This window comes from Atta cephalotes (genome assembly GCF_000143395.1).
Source record: "Atta cephalotes unplaced genomic scaffold scaffold00005, whole genome shotgun sequence".
NCBI lineage: Eukaryota > Metazoa > Arthropoda > Insecta > Hymenoptera > Formicidae > Atta > Atta cephalotes.
Window position 1 is genome coordinate 1,059,965 of NW_012130069.1, and position 14,117 is coordinate 1,074,081.

The following is a 14,117-nucleotide window of genomic DNA, read 5'->3' on the forward strand; positions in this document are numbered from 1 at the left end:
TAAAATTATCTACATTGATAGAAATGAACTTGAAAATAACTCCGACTAAACTTTGATTAACTTAACCGACGATTAAATTGTTACTACCTGTTTAACATGCTCAGAATTATTAATATGCTCAGAATTATTAACCTGCTCTTACTTGTCACAAAGAAAAACGACCAGATTAAGAACGATAAATTATGCTAAAAATTTTACTGCAAGTAATATTTTGAAAGTCGAATCGATCATTGATTGACCTAATCGGAGTTTCAAGTTTCATCGAAGTCACTATCATCAAAGAAAACAAATACAAAGATAAACATAGAGAATAACAATTAAGCATTACGACAAACCAAACATAATTAATTGTGCAGACACAGATTGTAATAATTGCAACGTAACTTACAAATGTAACATCGTGACAAATTGAGAATAAATTATTGTGACATTTAATGATACAAGTGGGTACCGGGCTATCTCCTATAGACACGAGATTGCACGAAGTTGTCATTGAAGAGTTTGAATGGCAGGCCGAAGCACGCGCTGAAACGTTCCCAAACAGAACAAAAAAAACGAATCACAGCGACGACAACAACGACAGCGAAGTGCGTTGATTCGCGAGAGCTTCATGAAAACTCACCATGCGTCGTCGCCGTCGTCTGCAGTACTGAGTTCAGATTCCCACTCGAGTGTCATCCAGGTATCACTCCATCCTTGTTGTTTATCGTATATATATTAGACAAGGATGACATGACACCTGGGGAACACCTAGAGAATCTGAACACGCTTCAAACTGTTTTATTTATTATATTATTAATCCTGGACTCTGTTTCTGTTTTCTGATTGAACTGGTGTACACTTTTGGAACTTAAAGAGAGATAGACATATGTTTGAGATTTGGCGAAAGCGAAAAAGAGAGTTCTAGTGCAGTCTAATGCAGGAATAAAAAGACTTCGTTAGCCAGTAAGTAGCCTGCTGGCCTATTACTTATAATATCTATATGCCTCGATATGCCTATCCGATGTGAGATGTCTCTCGTCCCTCCGTTCCGGTGCAACATGGTGGCGATTGTAGTTTGGGGAGTGTGATGTGAGGAATTAGGAAAGGCTTCCTTTCCACCGACGTTATCGCGACGTTCCATATAACAACGACGACAGGTGGACGACGATTCGCACGACAAGTATGTCATGTAATCCCGAGCGCGACGAGAGCGGAGAGCGCGAGTGACAGCCGAACAGTGTTAAGGGAACGGTAACGTCACGCTGGTCCATAACACTCTACGAGATAGTCTGCATAGTGCCGCATACAAGAAGATCCTCGTGAGATCCATCGCTATGCGAATGATGTTGTCGATTGATTTTTTAATGACTGGTGATCGGCAAACCCACGGCGATGTTGCGCGAGTCACCGGTATTGTTCCGTTAATGAGATACGCATTTCTGCTGCTGAGCCTTTTCGCGCTCCTCCAGTTGACACTACCGGCGGCTGCTGGCGATTCCTTGGGTGATCCATACAAAATATTAGGCGTGTCGAAGCATGCGACGTTGCAGGATATTCGAAAGGCATACAAGCATCTCGTCAAGGAATGGTAAATGGCATATCTAATATGTTTCTGCTTTAGAATGTATCTAGATAGCCAAATGCTAGCGGTATGCCTATCTAGCAATTGCTAACAAATTTGATCATTTTAGATTCCTATCCTTATCCTCTTTAAGCTTAGTTTCTGCCACTAATAGCGAATTCGATCACTTGCACTATGCTGTCAGATCAGTGCAGTATCAAGAACTGCTTTACATGGAATTAGCAAAGTTAAATGTAAAAATATATATATATTTTAAATGATTAATTATTTACTAATGATATTGTCACGTTATTTAATAAAATATCATTTCATTATCAAAGTTAATCAATTTATATTTATTTTACTGCATTATATATTTACAAATTATATTGCATCACTGCATTGAGATATTTTATATAAAGTAGCTTTTAACATGCATTGATCCAGTGTAGGGCAAGTGATCAAATTCACTGTATGATTTGCTAGTCTTAATATAATAACAGATGTGCAGCAGAAATGAAGCGTACATTGTGAGGCCTGTTCTTGTCACTGGACTGTAACTAACATTTTCTATCTTGCTTATCTGCCAAATATATATTTATTTCAAATATAACTCTATTTTAAGTACAAATATGTGCTAGTTCAATCATAAAAAATAGATAGAGCTGTTATGTTATTACACAGGATCTGCTGATTTTCTGATACAGTTCAAATATTGAAAAACAGCAAACTGTACTCGACTATTGCTACAGTTTTACTAACATAGGGTACTTGATATAAATGACTTGAAAAGTTTTTGAATTGATTAAAATTCTTTCTTCTGATTGGTCAGTCAAATGTTTTAAAATATTTGTAACATAAAGGTTCATTCTATTTGACGCTCACAATGCTTTTAGATCATTTTATCCTTGTTTCAAGAATTAAACAAAAACAAATGATGCTCATGTTAAAGTAGATCGCACCCATAACATTCGCAGTTTGCAATACATTGCTCTTGGCAGATTTGGCTATCTGGGTAGAAACATGCTCTTTCTAGGTACAAAACATTTTTTTTTAGGCATCCAGATAAAACTGATCATCCGATGGCCGAGGATAAATTTGTAGAAATAACAAAAGCTTATGAAGTAAGTTATATATTTTATCTAAAATGTATGTAATGAGAAGGAGTAGCGAGAGAAAATTAATTTATCGCAACAAATTGTTTAGCTTTTGACAGATCCAGAAAGAAGAAGAAAGTTTGATAATCATGGAATTACAGAGGAAGGTATACCCAGGCAAAGGAGAGACAATAGTCACTTCAATGTTCTTGATCCATTGGAAGAATTGTTTACTGGTAATTTTAAATTTCACTATCAAAGCAGAGACATCACATTATTCCATAAAATGAGCATCACATATCGGTATGTATTTTTCACGCGTGCACAACGATTTGTCGTCGCCGTTGAAATTACATTAAATGCTTCGTAAATTGCAGATCGTTCGAGAATGTCATAGTGCCCAAGACTTATCGTATGCCATATTTAATCTTATTTTATTCTGACTGGTGCTACATGTGTCTGCAAGCGGAACCTACTTGGAGACGATTAATCGATGAATTGGAACCTCTGGGACTTGGTTTGGCTACAGCACATGCTAAGAAAGAGTCCACTTTGGCGAGAAGGCTCGGCATTCATTCTCTTCCATGTCTCGTTGTTATCGTAGATGGACGCACTAGTGTTTACAAGGAATCTGTGTTTGGCATTCAAAAAGTTGTTGGTATGTTTGCTACTTTAAAAATGTATTTTGTCTTCGCTGTTTCATTTTATAAACTCTCAATCAGTTGCGAACTAATAATTCGTTTTTTTATTTTTCTGCAGAATTTGTACGAAGTAGGCTACCATATAAATTAATAAGTATTATTAATAATAACAACATAGAAAATTTCCTATCGGGCTGGACGGATAACCGAATACGCGCTTTGATATTTGAGAAAAGAGACTTTATTCGCTTGCGATATTTGCTTACATCCTTTTACTATAGAGATCGAGTAGCTTTTGGCTTTGTTCAGGTAAATGTTTTATGATATACATATAATCAATGTTAATAAGTTTCAAATTATTTCTTAATTATCATTTTAAATATTTTTTTTATAGATTGGCATACCAGAAACTAAGAATATAACGTCAAAATATAAAATCTCAGGCGAATTAGATACTTTATTGCTTTTTAACGAGAATTCTGAGAAACCTATGGCGTCTGTTAGTATGAAAGACATTTCCAGTGAAACCATGCATAATGTTATCGCTAATAATAAGTTTCTCTTATTACCGAGACTTTCAAATCAAGCTATGTTAGATTCAATATGTCCACCTGAATGGCTGAGGCCGCAAAAGCGATTGTGCGCCGTTTTGATATCGCAGCAGAATAGTCCTCTGCACGACATAGCTAGGCACAAATTTAGACAAGCGGCATTAGAGTCATCTTACAGGTAATAATCTATCTAATAAACAAATTCTTTTAATAAATTTTAATACATTGTATGATTATAAAAGTATTAATCACATTTATTCACTTTAAGTATAAGTACAGTTTTTAATAAAGATATATTATATATAGTAATTTTTATATATGTTTATTAAATATTTTATTTAATAATGATTCATAGCACGGAACGTGTTAGATATGCATATGTATTCAAAGATACGCAACCTGAGTTTGTATCAGCACTGTCAACCGGTGAAGGCAGTCCACTGGAACCCTTATTACATATCGTCATCATATGGAGACGAGATGCCAATCACTTGAAGTATGAATGGTTTCCTCATGGTTGGCTTGAGACCATTCAGAATGAACGTATATGGAACGAGACGCGTAGACATTTAGAGAAAACTATACAAAGGTTGTTACGTACCACCGAAGCTTTACCATATTCTGCTGTTGTAGGAGAATTGGCGGATGAACACGCACAAGTATGTATACTTCCACAATGATTATAATATTCTTCCTAATCTACAAAAATTGTTAACCTGCGTTCAAAAAATTTATCCGGATGTATCCGAATGTCATTTTATTCTTGTTCACTGAATGTTAAACAAGGATAAAATGATACTCAAAGGTATTCGAGTAGTTTTCGAACGCGAAATTAGTATGCCTTAGTATGCCTTATTAATACTTTAATATACTTTTCTAGGGTACTGTAGACAGATTGATAGGAAGGGCATTATTAGCGGTAGATTATATATCAGATAATCTGACGAAGGAGCAAATATTGCCTTTGATATCAGTGCTAGTTACTCTCATGCTAATAGGAGTTGCAGGATATGGAATGTCATACTTAGTGTGAGTAGAATTAGCAAAGTAATATAATACATTTTGATTTTTAATTTTGATATTGCAGAATATTAATCCATTTCAAGATTTAGTAGAGACCATTAAATAATTTTGTCAAATAATAAATTACTATTCACTTAAAGCATGTATATTAATTATGTACATGCTTTTTATTATTATGTACATGAAATTGATATGTTGAAAAAATAGTATTTTGTGTATTATATAAATTTAAATCATACGTGTTTATATATATATATATATTTATGAATTTGTACATTCTGTTTTTTATATTTAGTAAACTAGAAGAAGCAAGTGTACAGTCTGAACATGTTCAATGCAAAGACAATGTCAAGCCGCTTCCATCGCAGCCGCAACTACGATTGCACGAATTACGCGTGGAGAAATATTATGGATTAGTTCGGCTTTTGAAACCAGGATGCCGAACCATCGTTCTGCTAGTTGACGCACAAAGCCGATTAAAGTTATTACCAGCTTTTCATAAAGCTGTGTGGCCTTATAGGTACATTCTGTTTATTAGCATTTCCTATTTCTATTCATTACTCTACGCTGCAAATTATATGAAATTTTACATGTATGAATATTAACGATGACAATATGAAAAAGAGAGTGTTATTTTAAATCGTTTTTCATTCTCAGAAAGAATAAAACGCTTATGTTCGCACATCTGTCATTAGAAAGGGGTCTTGATTGGTACAAGAAACTATTATCTCTCGTTTTACCCGACCAGAAAGAATTAAACATAAATATCAAAAACTGCGTTGGCACAGTCTTGTCCTTAAATGGACATCGAAAGTATTTCTGCATGTATCATGCCAAACATCCAGAATGTACTAAAGGTAAAGGTTCTAAGGTATGTATCAAAATAATTTAAATTCCTTAAAGTTGTTTATGTTAGCTGAAAATAAAACAATTGTATTATATTATAGCGTATGGAAAAAATGACCAAGCAGCTTGCCAAAAAATCGGAGGATCCGGAAACAGGCGCTTTTATCGGTTTTGATAGTTCCAACGAATCCGATCAAGACGAGGTATACGAGGAGATAATATAATTAAGAATGTTCTTGATTTTCAGTTTATCATATTATCAACAATGTTTCTTGTAGGGTGGAAACATGTTATATCAAGATCTTTTAGATGGATTACCGATGTGGCTCGAGAGATTGTTCGAAGGATTAACACAACGTTATTATATAAATTATTGGCCCGAGTTCACTGCCAAGTAAAAGGAAGAAAACAAATAAGTTTTTTCTAGACGTGTAGAGGAGACTATGACGCCTAGAGATATGTACTGACACATATTTATCTTCCCAACACTAAATGAAAGTCTTTAAATTTGGCTGCTTGATGATATTGTTTCAGTCGTTACGTGTTTACAATCTGACTAAGTACATGTCCTGTACTTATTTAATTTTCATCCTTAAAGATCGAGATTAAATATTTCGTAAGTATTTTTTACTATTTATATCTCCTTTTAATTTTTAAGTACACTTTTTTCCAATTTGTTAAAAAAAATTTATATACAAACAAGTTTAAAGGATTGAGATTTTGTAATTTTAATTGTTGGTTCATTTATGAAACTATTTCAAGAGACATGCACCTTTGAATGTATTTTTATTTTTTTTTCTTCTTTTTCGTAGGTTGTTATAATGCAGTCTGAAAACTTAGAAAACCGTATTGAATTACATAGATATGAGATAGCAATTAAAGACATTTTAAAGTTTGGATATTTAAAAAAAGAGGCTGCTTACAAACTTGATGAAGATTATTTATCTATATTTTTACATACAATCTTTAGTGAGGGAAAAGTAATTAAAGGAGAAAATAAAAGTTTATCATTTTTCGATGAACTAGCATTTCTACTATATATAAAAATATGTCCTCAAGAACACTGTGTTTGCATAGCATGCTTTAAAGAATATTTTCCATGTCTAATCTATAAATTTGTAAAAAAAATAAAATAATTTATCCTTACGATTGGAATGTACATCAGAAGGCAGATATAATTACAAAAAAAGATTTTCTAAAGAGAAAGGAATATGAAATTTCAAAATTATTTTCGAAAGATTGCATACGATTATCTCCGAATAATCTACTTAAAAAATCTTTGTACCTTAATGATGACGTTCACGAATGACGTCCACAAAATTTTTAACCTCACAATCATGCAATATTGGAACAATCACAAATAGGGAGCATCAAGAACGTCTTCTAAATGTAATATGCAAACATTATTATTAAGAATAAGTCTATGAATATAAATTTCAGAAAAAATGAATGATGATTAAAAAAGAGAATCAAGATGTGCTATTTTCTACTAAATTTTGCAAATATATATTTGAAATTAATGAAAAAAGGAAAAAAATAATTAAACTGTTGAAAAAAATATATCAAAAGAAGTTAATAGGTATCACAGTCTCCTCTATACCTCAGTAAAAGTGATAAAGAACAAGGTTCGCCTAGTCAACAGAACATTATTGCCATCTGGATATACTGTGATTCGAATGGACACAGACGCAACCCTGTATAAAGACAAAACATATTCATTACTTATATTAAGTACCGTTTATAAACATATTTACAGTTTCCTGCATTTTAACATTTTTAGATTGGTCTTTAAGTATTGTTAAAGAAAGTAAATTATAAACAAGTATGTAGCAAATAGAAGAAAGAGAAAGATTATCACTGTACAGTGAATTGATTTCTCTGGATAGGTCAAGTTTTCTATATACTACTACTACTATTTCATCCGTTCCTATATTACTTGGGAATACTCTTTCTATTCCTCGAAACTGCTTGTATCTAGTCAACACGTTACCAAAATTTTAGCAATATTGCACAGTACAAGCAAATAGATCGTTTATATTTCCTTAAATAGAGCTGCGAAATCGCGATTAATTGCTATTCTCAATGCGTTCGAATATGTTAACTCTTTATAATATTATATCAACCGCTATTTTTAATGTTATGAAAAGAAAATTCATATTGGTATGTTTACCTATATAATGTGTATCTCTGTCGCTTATTCGCTCTACGTTTATCAATATTATATCATTATATGAGCATATTTCTCGAATTCAAATGTCAGTAGTACATATCTATTTACAGAATTTATACTTTGTCAATATAGTTACCGTAAAATCGATATTCTTAAGAGCGCGAACCCAAATGATAGCATGATAAAGGTATTACTATGAAAGAGATAATTGCCCTTATCAAGATTTACATACGTCCATTACATTTTATTTTTATTTGCTCTACTTTTGTACGCATTTCTTGTATAATTCTTTAAATAATGCATATGTGCATATTATTTATAGATAAAAATATACATATATATATATATATATATATATATATATATACTTATATATGTGTATATTATTGAATATTATATATATCTGGCCAAAGTATTTTAGTAAACTTCGAATCAGCTACTTACTTCCTTCGGATATGTACCTAATCCTTTTTTGTAAAGCGACAGGTGTAGATACTTAATTATTTACACATAATATTTCTTTGTCACAAAAAAGTTATTAAAATGTATTAAACATGTATTATAGAAACATGAGCTATACAGTAATGCTGTTGAAACTACAAATTATGTGCGCTCAATTGTTTATACTTTATACCCTTATATAAAGATTAAAATTAATGAGAAACAGATACATGAAGTTAATATTTCTATCCTAATAACGTTAATTTTGTTGGTATTCTTAAGTTTCATCTCTAATTATTATTATATGAAAATTTATTTAGCAATTAAGCATTATACATTTAAGCAATTTTTTAATAGCGCTTTTAAATATAGTGATATATTCATATCAATTTTGCGGTAACTGTAAAAGTAACTGTAAAGTGCTTTAAGTTGCTGCTCATTTCTTAATATGTGACAAGCAAACTTTCAAACTGATTTTGCAAAATGTGTATACATTTATTATGTCTCTTAAATACAACATCAAAAATACAACTTCGATTGTAAAGAATTAATATATTTAGGAAAGTTTAATACACAGCGTGGCGTTTAGTTTATTATACGTTATCCACATTAGAAGTGTGTAAATATCTTTCTCAATGTTAGCGACATATTCGCAAGTAACCATTTACTTTTGAATTTATAATTTTACTGCATTTAAAAATTATGTACAATAAGATCTGCTAAAAGGAATGAAATGGGATCGTATATTCATTATATAAACATTGATACTTTATTTCGTTAAGGAACATTGTTTATGCTGCAGTTCTGGAAATATTTCGTACATTAATACTTCAAATATATCCTGTAAAAGAAGAATCAGTAAAAAAAAATGCAAAAAGAATCTATACGTACACTTCGACGAATGAAACAGAGACGATTACAAGCAGATCGACTTACGTAAAATAGCTGCTTATTCAAATTCACGTTTTGTAGGGAATCGAAAACTTTTATCGCGCCACGTTGAGCACTTTGTGCTCCTACTAGATTTGTTAATACTTCAGGTACATTGTTGAGAAATTGTCTGCGTGCCTCGCCTCGCGTTTTCAACTTTTCTTCGTCAGTGCGAAGAACGGTCTCAGATACGAGCTGTCCATTCGGCCACCATGCTCTCGTAAACAATTGTATGTAATAATGAAGCATCGGTTCGGAAAACACCCATGCAACGGTATCTCTGATTTGTCTATAAATCAGTGATATATTAACATACCTTATTAAATATCTCTTATCTTATAATTAAACTACAAAAATTAAGAAATTAAAAAATTATTTACATAAAATAAAATATATATAAAAGGAAAGTATTTAAAAGTTTTATAAAGCAAATAAAGTTTTTTGTGTACGCGATATTTCACCTATTTATGGTACGTCCATAAGTAATCTGTACGAAAGTGATGAGTGATCGTCTGAGCCAACGAAATACTCCTCTCAAATCGAAAACTTCTCCGAGAAGCGTATACAACGGTTCCGCGATCGCATCTTTGTTAACATTTAAATAGGTGTCTGTGCCAGTACGGCCCGATTCGCTATCGTCCAACAATAACGAATAATCTTCTTCATCTTCTTTGTCGCGTGGCTCGTTATTACTGACAGATCTGTCATGAAGATTTATAAAGTCAGGAAATAGATCAATGACCATATGATGAAATTAGTGTACGCGTACGTTTTAAATAACGTGGATAAAGAAAAGCGAGATTTCTTCGGAGATGGTGCTACCACAACTTTAAGATGTTCCGAGCTTGGACTGAGAAAGGTATACAATGCCTCGCTTTGATTAAGCCTCTCGTCTTCCAAAACAAACTATAAGAATTAATAAACGAATTTTTAATAAAGCAAACAGTATTAATAAAATAAGTCCAGATTCACATTTAAGGACGTACATTCAAATATTTTTGTATTTGCATCTTAGCTTTATCGAGAGTACTCTTGTCAGATTTTCCGAAAAACTTTAAAGGCTGCGAAGGTAAGTCCAGGCTTTTAACGTTAGAACATAATTGACGTAATTTCCTATGAAGATCTTGAAAGTCTTGCAGTTTTCTCAACACCACCCATCCGCTAGATATGCTTTCATCATTGTCTTCATCCTCTGCCATGTGGACAACCAATACAAATTGTGGAGGATCCCCGTTATCAGGCATCTATTTAATAAGAGAAATCATAAAAAAATCTTTCTATATACAAAAAGTATATACAGAAAAAAAATACGTATTAAATTACCTCTGCACTCTGCACATCAGCTCTCCAACGACCCAGATGTTCGGCCCACATTTCCGTATGATTTAAATGTGCCTCCAACTGTCGCTTTTCACCTTGCAGCCATTCGACCTCTTTCGCCAATATGCTAAGTACTTTGCTCTCGGGTTTGAGAGAAGATTTGAGCGCCTGCAAAGCTTGCATTTTGTTATTTAATTTTTCGTGCAGCTGATCTAGCTTGCTACGAGCGTAATTTGATCGTTCGCCAACGAGCAAAGTCGAGGATTCTGACAATGTACCATCAATAATCTCGCGGTCTTCAACCAAACCTAAGGCACAACAAAAGTTTATAAAATATAATACAATATATAAAATCATATTTTTTAAATACCCACATCAGTCACACTAAAATAAATTTTTATATAAAATTTAATTTTAAAAATATATAATATAAAATATAACTGACCTTCTGCCCTCTCATTAAGTAATGCCTCCTGCATGTTTTTATATTGCTCGCTAACGAGAAACGATGGATAATACTTCTCTTGGAGTATCTTGACGACGCTATCTTGGACCTCGTAAAATACATTGGGTCCCATATCACCCAACAAAAAAGCCTCCATCCGTTTTCGTACGTCTTTATTCACCTTGATCTCAGCAGTAGGTGATCTGATGTAAGTATAAAAGATCTCAGCTCCCAATTGATGCCAATTGGATCGTTCTGCGGCGCGTAATTCTTGCACTGCCGCCCAGTAACCGATTAATCCTTGACTAGCAACCTGTTCCAGAAACTGAGATAGATATCGTCGACCGGTCACATTATCCAGAATCGTTTGCAACGGAAGTATTCTGCCCTCCGTGATTTCCGTCGCGTTACATATATCATCTGAATCCTAAAAAAATATCATTATGAAATATTGTCATGTTATCGTAATTAACATGAATACGACTTTCTACCTGACGAGGATATCCATCCCATCCCAATGTCTGCATGTGACACTCGCACGTATTCTTAGCGTATGTCAGTTGACTGATATATCTCTTTAACTTTCTCGCTCGAATGGCATCAGAGTTTCCCAGAGCGTTATTTTCAGGATCCAAACCTTGAGCTCGTTTTACGTTTTGCACTGTGGTAGCTTGCATAATCTCAGTAACGATATTATATCTAATATGTTTAAGAACTTCTAAATCCTTAGTGCTTTTGACCATCCGGATAAAATCTTCGAACGATTCCGCATATTCGTACGTTTTCCTGTGCATCGCTTCAGCAAGCTGCTGTTGATCAATGTACGTCAGGATCTTTTGATTGATATAATCGGGATCCGTGATTAAATCTATCGCTGGTTTTAGGACTGAAAAAAAACAAAAAGAGAAATAAATCATGTAACTGATAATTTTCAAAAAAATGCTTACTTTTGCATGTGAGAACTTCTCTTAAAAGAAATTTTACTGGAGAAAGGGAATAACTGCGTGGTAACAAAAACAAAATATAAAGTTCGCTAATCTTTCTTAAGTATTCCAGCTCAGCCACAGGAGACATCAAATGTGCTGACAAAATAAATACAGGGTCCTCTCCCTCCGACCTAAATTAAACAAATAAATCAAGTTTCTCATCTTGTTTCTCATTTTGAACATACTAATGAAAAGAGATGCTTACGAAGCCGCTTGAGCTATCCGGATCTTCTCGAAGTGAAAAGTGAGCTTATTCACTATACTGCAAACCACTAGTTTAGTGTGGTCAACATGCGACAAGCGATCGTGTAAGCTTTGTATCGCGCCCCACACATCCTGTTTCATATTATTTATCAGCTGTTCGGAGCCAAAGGCCAAATCGTTCAGCCAGAAACCGACAAAATCTTGAAAGATCAAATCTAAAAGATTCTGCAGAGCACCGTCCACCAGACGTGTGAAAACAACAGGATAACGTGTGTGTTTCCTAGTGCTGGCTGATTTAGGTTCATATCCTTTCTGGAAAGCCAATAATCAGGAATGAACAATGATAATCATTAGGCCTGTTTTTTCCAAGTGAACTTTTTGCATTCATTTTTTTTTCCTTTTCTTTTTAATAAAAAAAGAAAAAAATGAATGATATAAGAAATTCAGTTAAAAAGAATTGCAGGCCTATTTGTTGAGCTTTTCATTTGTTAATAAGTTGACATAAGTATCGTTTTATCTTTGTTATTCATGGAAGAAAGAAAGACATTTATGCCTATTAGCGAATAAGCAAGTATGAACAAGCCCAGTTCTTCAACTATAAGATTAACTATAATCTTAATTTAATTCACTATTTATCTTTTTTTAATTTTAAAATTAGAAAAACATACAGAGTAAATTGAATCGAGATTGAAGTTAATCTTATGATGGAACTAGGCCTAAAGCATTCTATTCTATTTAAACTCAGTTCCATCAATGTAAGATTACCTTAATCTCGGTTCAATTTACGATTTATATTTTTTTCTAATTTTAAAAATTAGAAAAAGATAGTCAATAAATTAAACAGAGATTCAGAAAAAATAAAGAGTAAATAAAACTGAGATTAAAGTTAATCTTACATTAATGGAACTGGATTTAAATGGAAAGTATTCCATATCAATCCATATGCATCGTGTTTCAATTGTACCATCAACATATTGTGGAAGGCGTCCACTTCTGCAATAGTTCTAACAGTTCCAGTGCCAGTCTGGTGTTTAGGCGACAAAGCTATGTTGATCAGTATCATGATTAACGGGCCGATAAGCAAGCAGGAGCAAGTTAATACAATGTAGAGAAAACAACACTGGACATAGGTCCAGTCCATAACAATTCCCAGGCTCATAACGGCCAATGACATAACGCCAATGACAACGAGAGAAACCATGGCTCTCTTTTTAATACAATTGTATTAAAATATGCGATGCAAGATAACAGTATTTATATCAGTGAACATATACATCCAACGATACTTTTTAATCTCGCCGCGCTGATAACATAGAACGGTACCGAGAGCTTCGCCATTTTTAAATGTCGAGTGTTTCGCACTTTGCGCCGAGACTACGGTCCTCTTGCGACGAGATATAGAAACTAAAATTAAACTACTTGATCACAGCTGGTTAAGTGATCTGCATCTTATTCGTGGTGTATAATGCAGATATACGATTGCACCGATTATTTTCGGACTTGCAACACAAATTCTGAAAAATATTCCCAAAGTAATCGACACACAATCATAATAATATATATTGGGTTAAGGAAAAAGTCCCTTTATAAGTTGGTAAAAAAACCTTCCCCATTAATAGTCATTAAAAATGATCAAAATTTAAATTTGAAATAAGGATTTTAAAAGTTTAAAGTCTCTATTTTTAAAAGCTTATTATATTTTTTGAGTTTTGTAATATTATGTGAATTTTATAATTTTAACATATACAAAACTACGTGAGCTGAAAAATTTTGTTCTCACTTTATATGTCTGTCTAAAAAAAATTTAAGCAAATTTTCGCTATCATGAAAGCTTGAAGCTTTCCTTACAAAATCGTTTTTTAAAAATGTTCCTACCATTTTTTATGTGTATATATATATATATATATATATATATATATA

General features: G+C 33.0%; 2 protein-coding genes across 2 annotated transcripts; one reads left to right on the forward strand and one right to left on the reverse strand.

Annotated features, from left to right (window-relative positions):
- The first annotated feature begins 1,406 nt into the window (after positions 1-1,406).
- Positions 1,407-6,099, forward strand: LOC105626254 (dnaJ homolog subfamily C member 16). Its single transcript, XM_012207559.1, has 12 exons — positions 1,407-1,570; positions 2,601-2,667; positions 2,750-2,943; positions 3,018-3,298; positions 3,400-3,590; positions 3,676-4,010; positions 4,188-4,491; positions 4,713-4,861; positions 5,151-5,375; positions 5,513-5,726; positions 5,803-5,904; positions 5,980-6,099. Exons 1-12 carry the CDS (start codon positions 1,407-1,409, stop codon positions 6,097-6,099), a joined length of 2,346 nt encoding a protein of 781 aa, XP_012062949.1.
- A 2,959-nt stretch (positions 6,100-9,058) lies between these two features.
- Positions 9,059-13,398, reverse strand: LOC105626257 (sorting nexin-25-like). Its single transcript, XM_012207561.1, has 11 exons — positions 13,162-13,398; positions 12,199-12,509; positions 11,955-12,124; positions 11,499-11,893; positions 11,008-11,434; positions 10,566-10,870; positions 10,229-10,486; positions 10,012-10,148; positions 9,704-9,943; positions 9,249-9,531; positions 9,059-9,153 (listed from the first exon to the last, which is right to left on the reverse strand). The coding sequence occupies exons 1-11, from the start codon at positions 13,396-13,398 to the stop codon at positions 9,082-9,084; spliced, it is 2,835 nt and encodes a 944-aa protein (XP_012062951.1). The 3' UTR covers positions 9,059-9,081.
- Between the last annotated feature and the right edge of the window lie 719 nt (positions 13,399-14,117).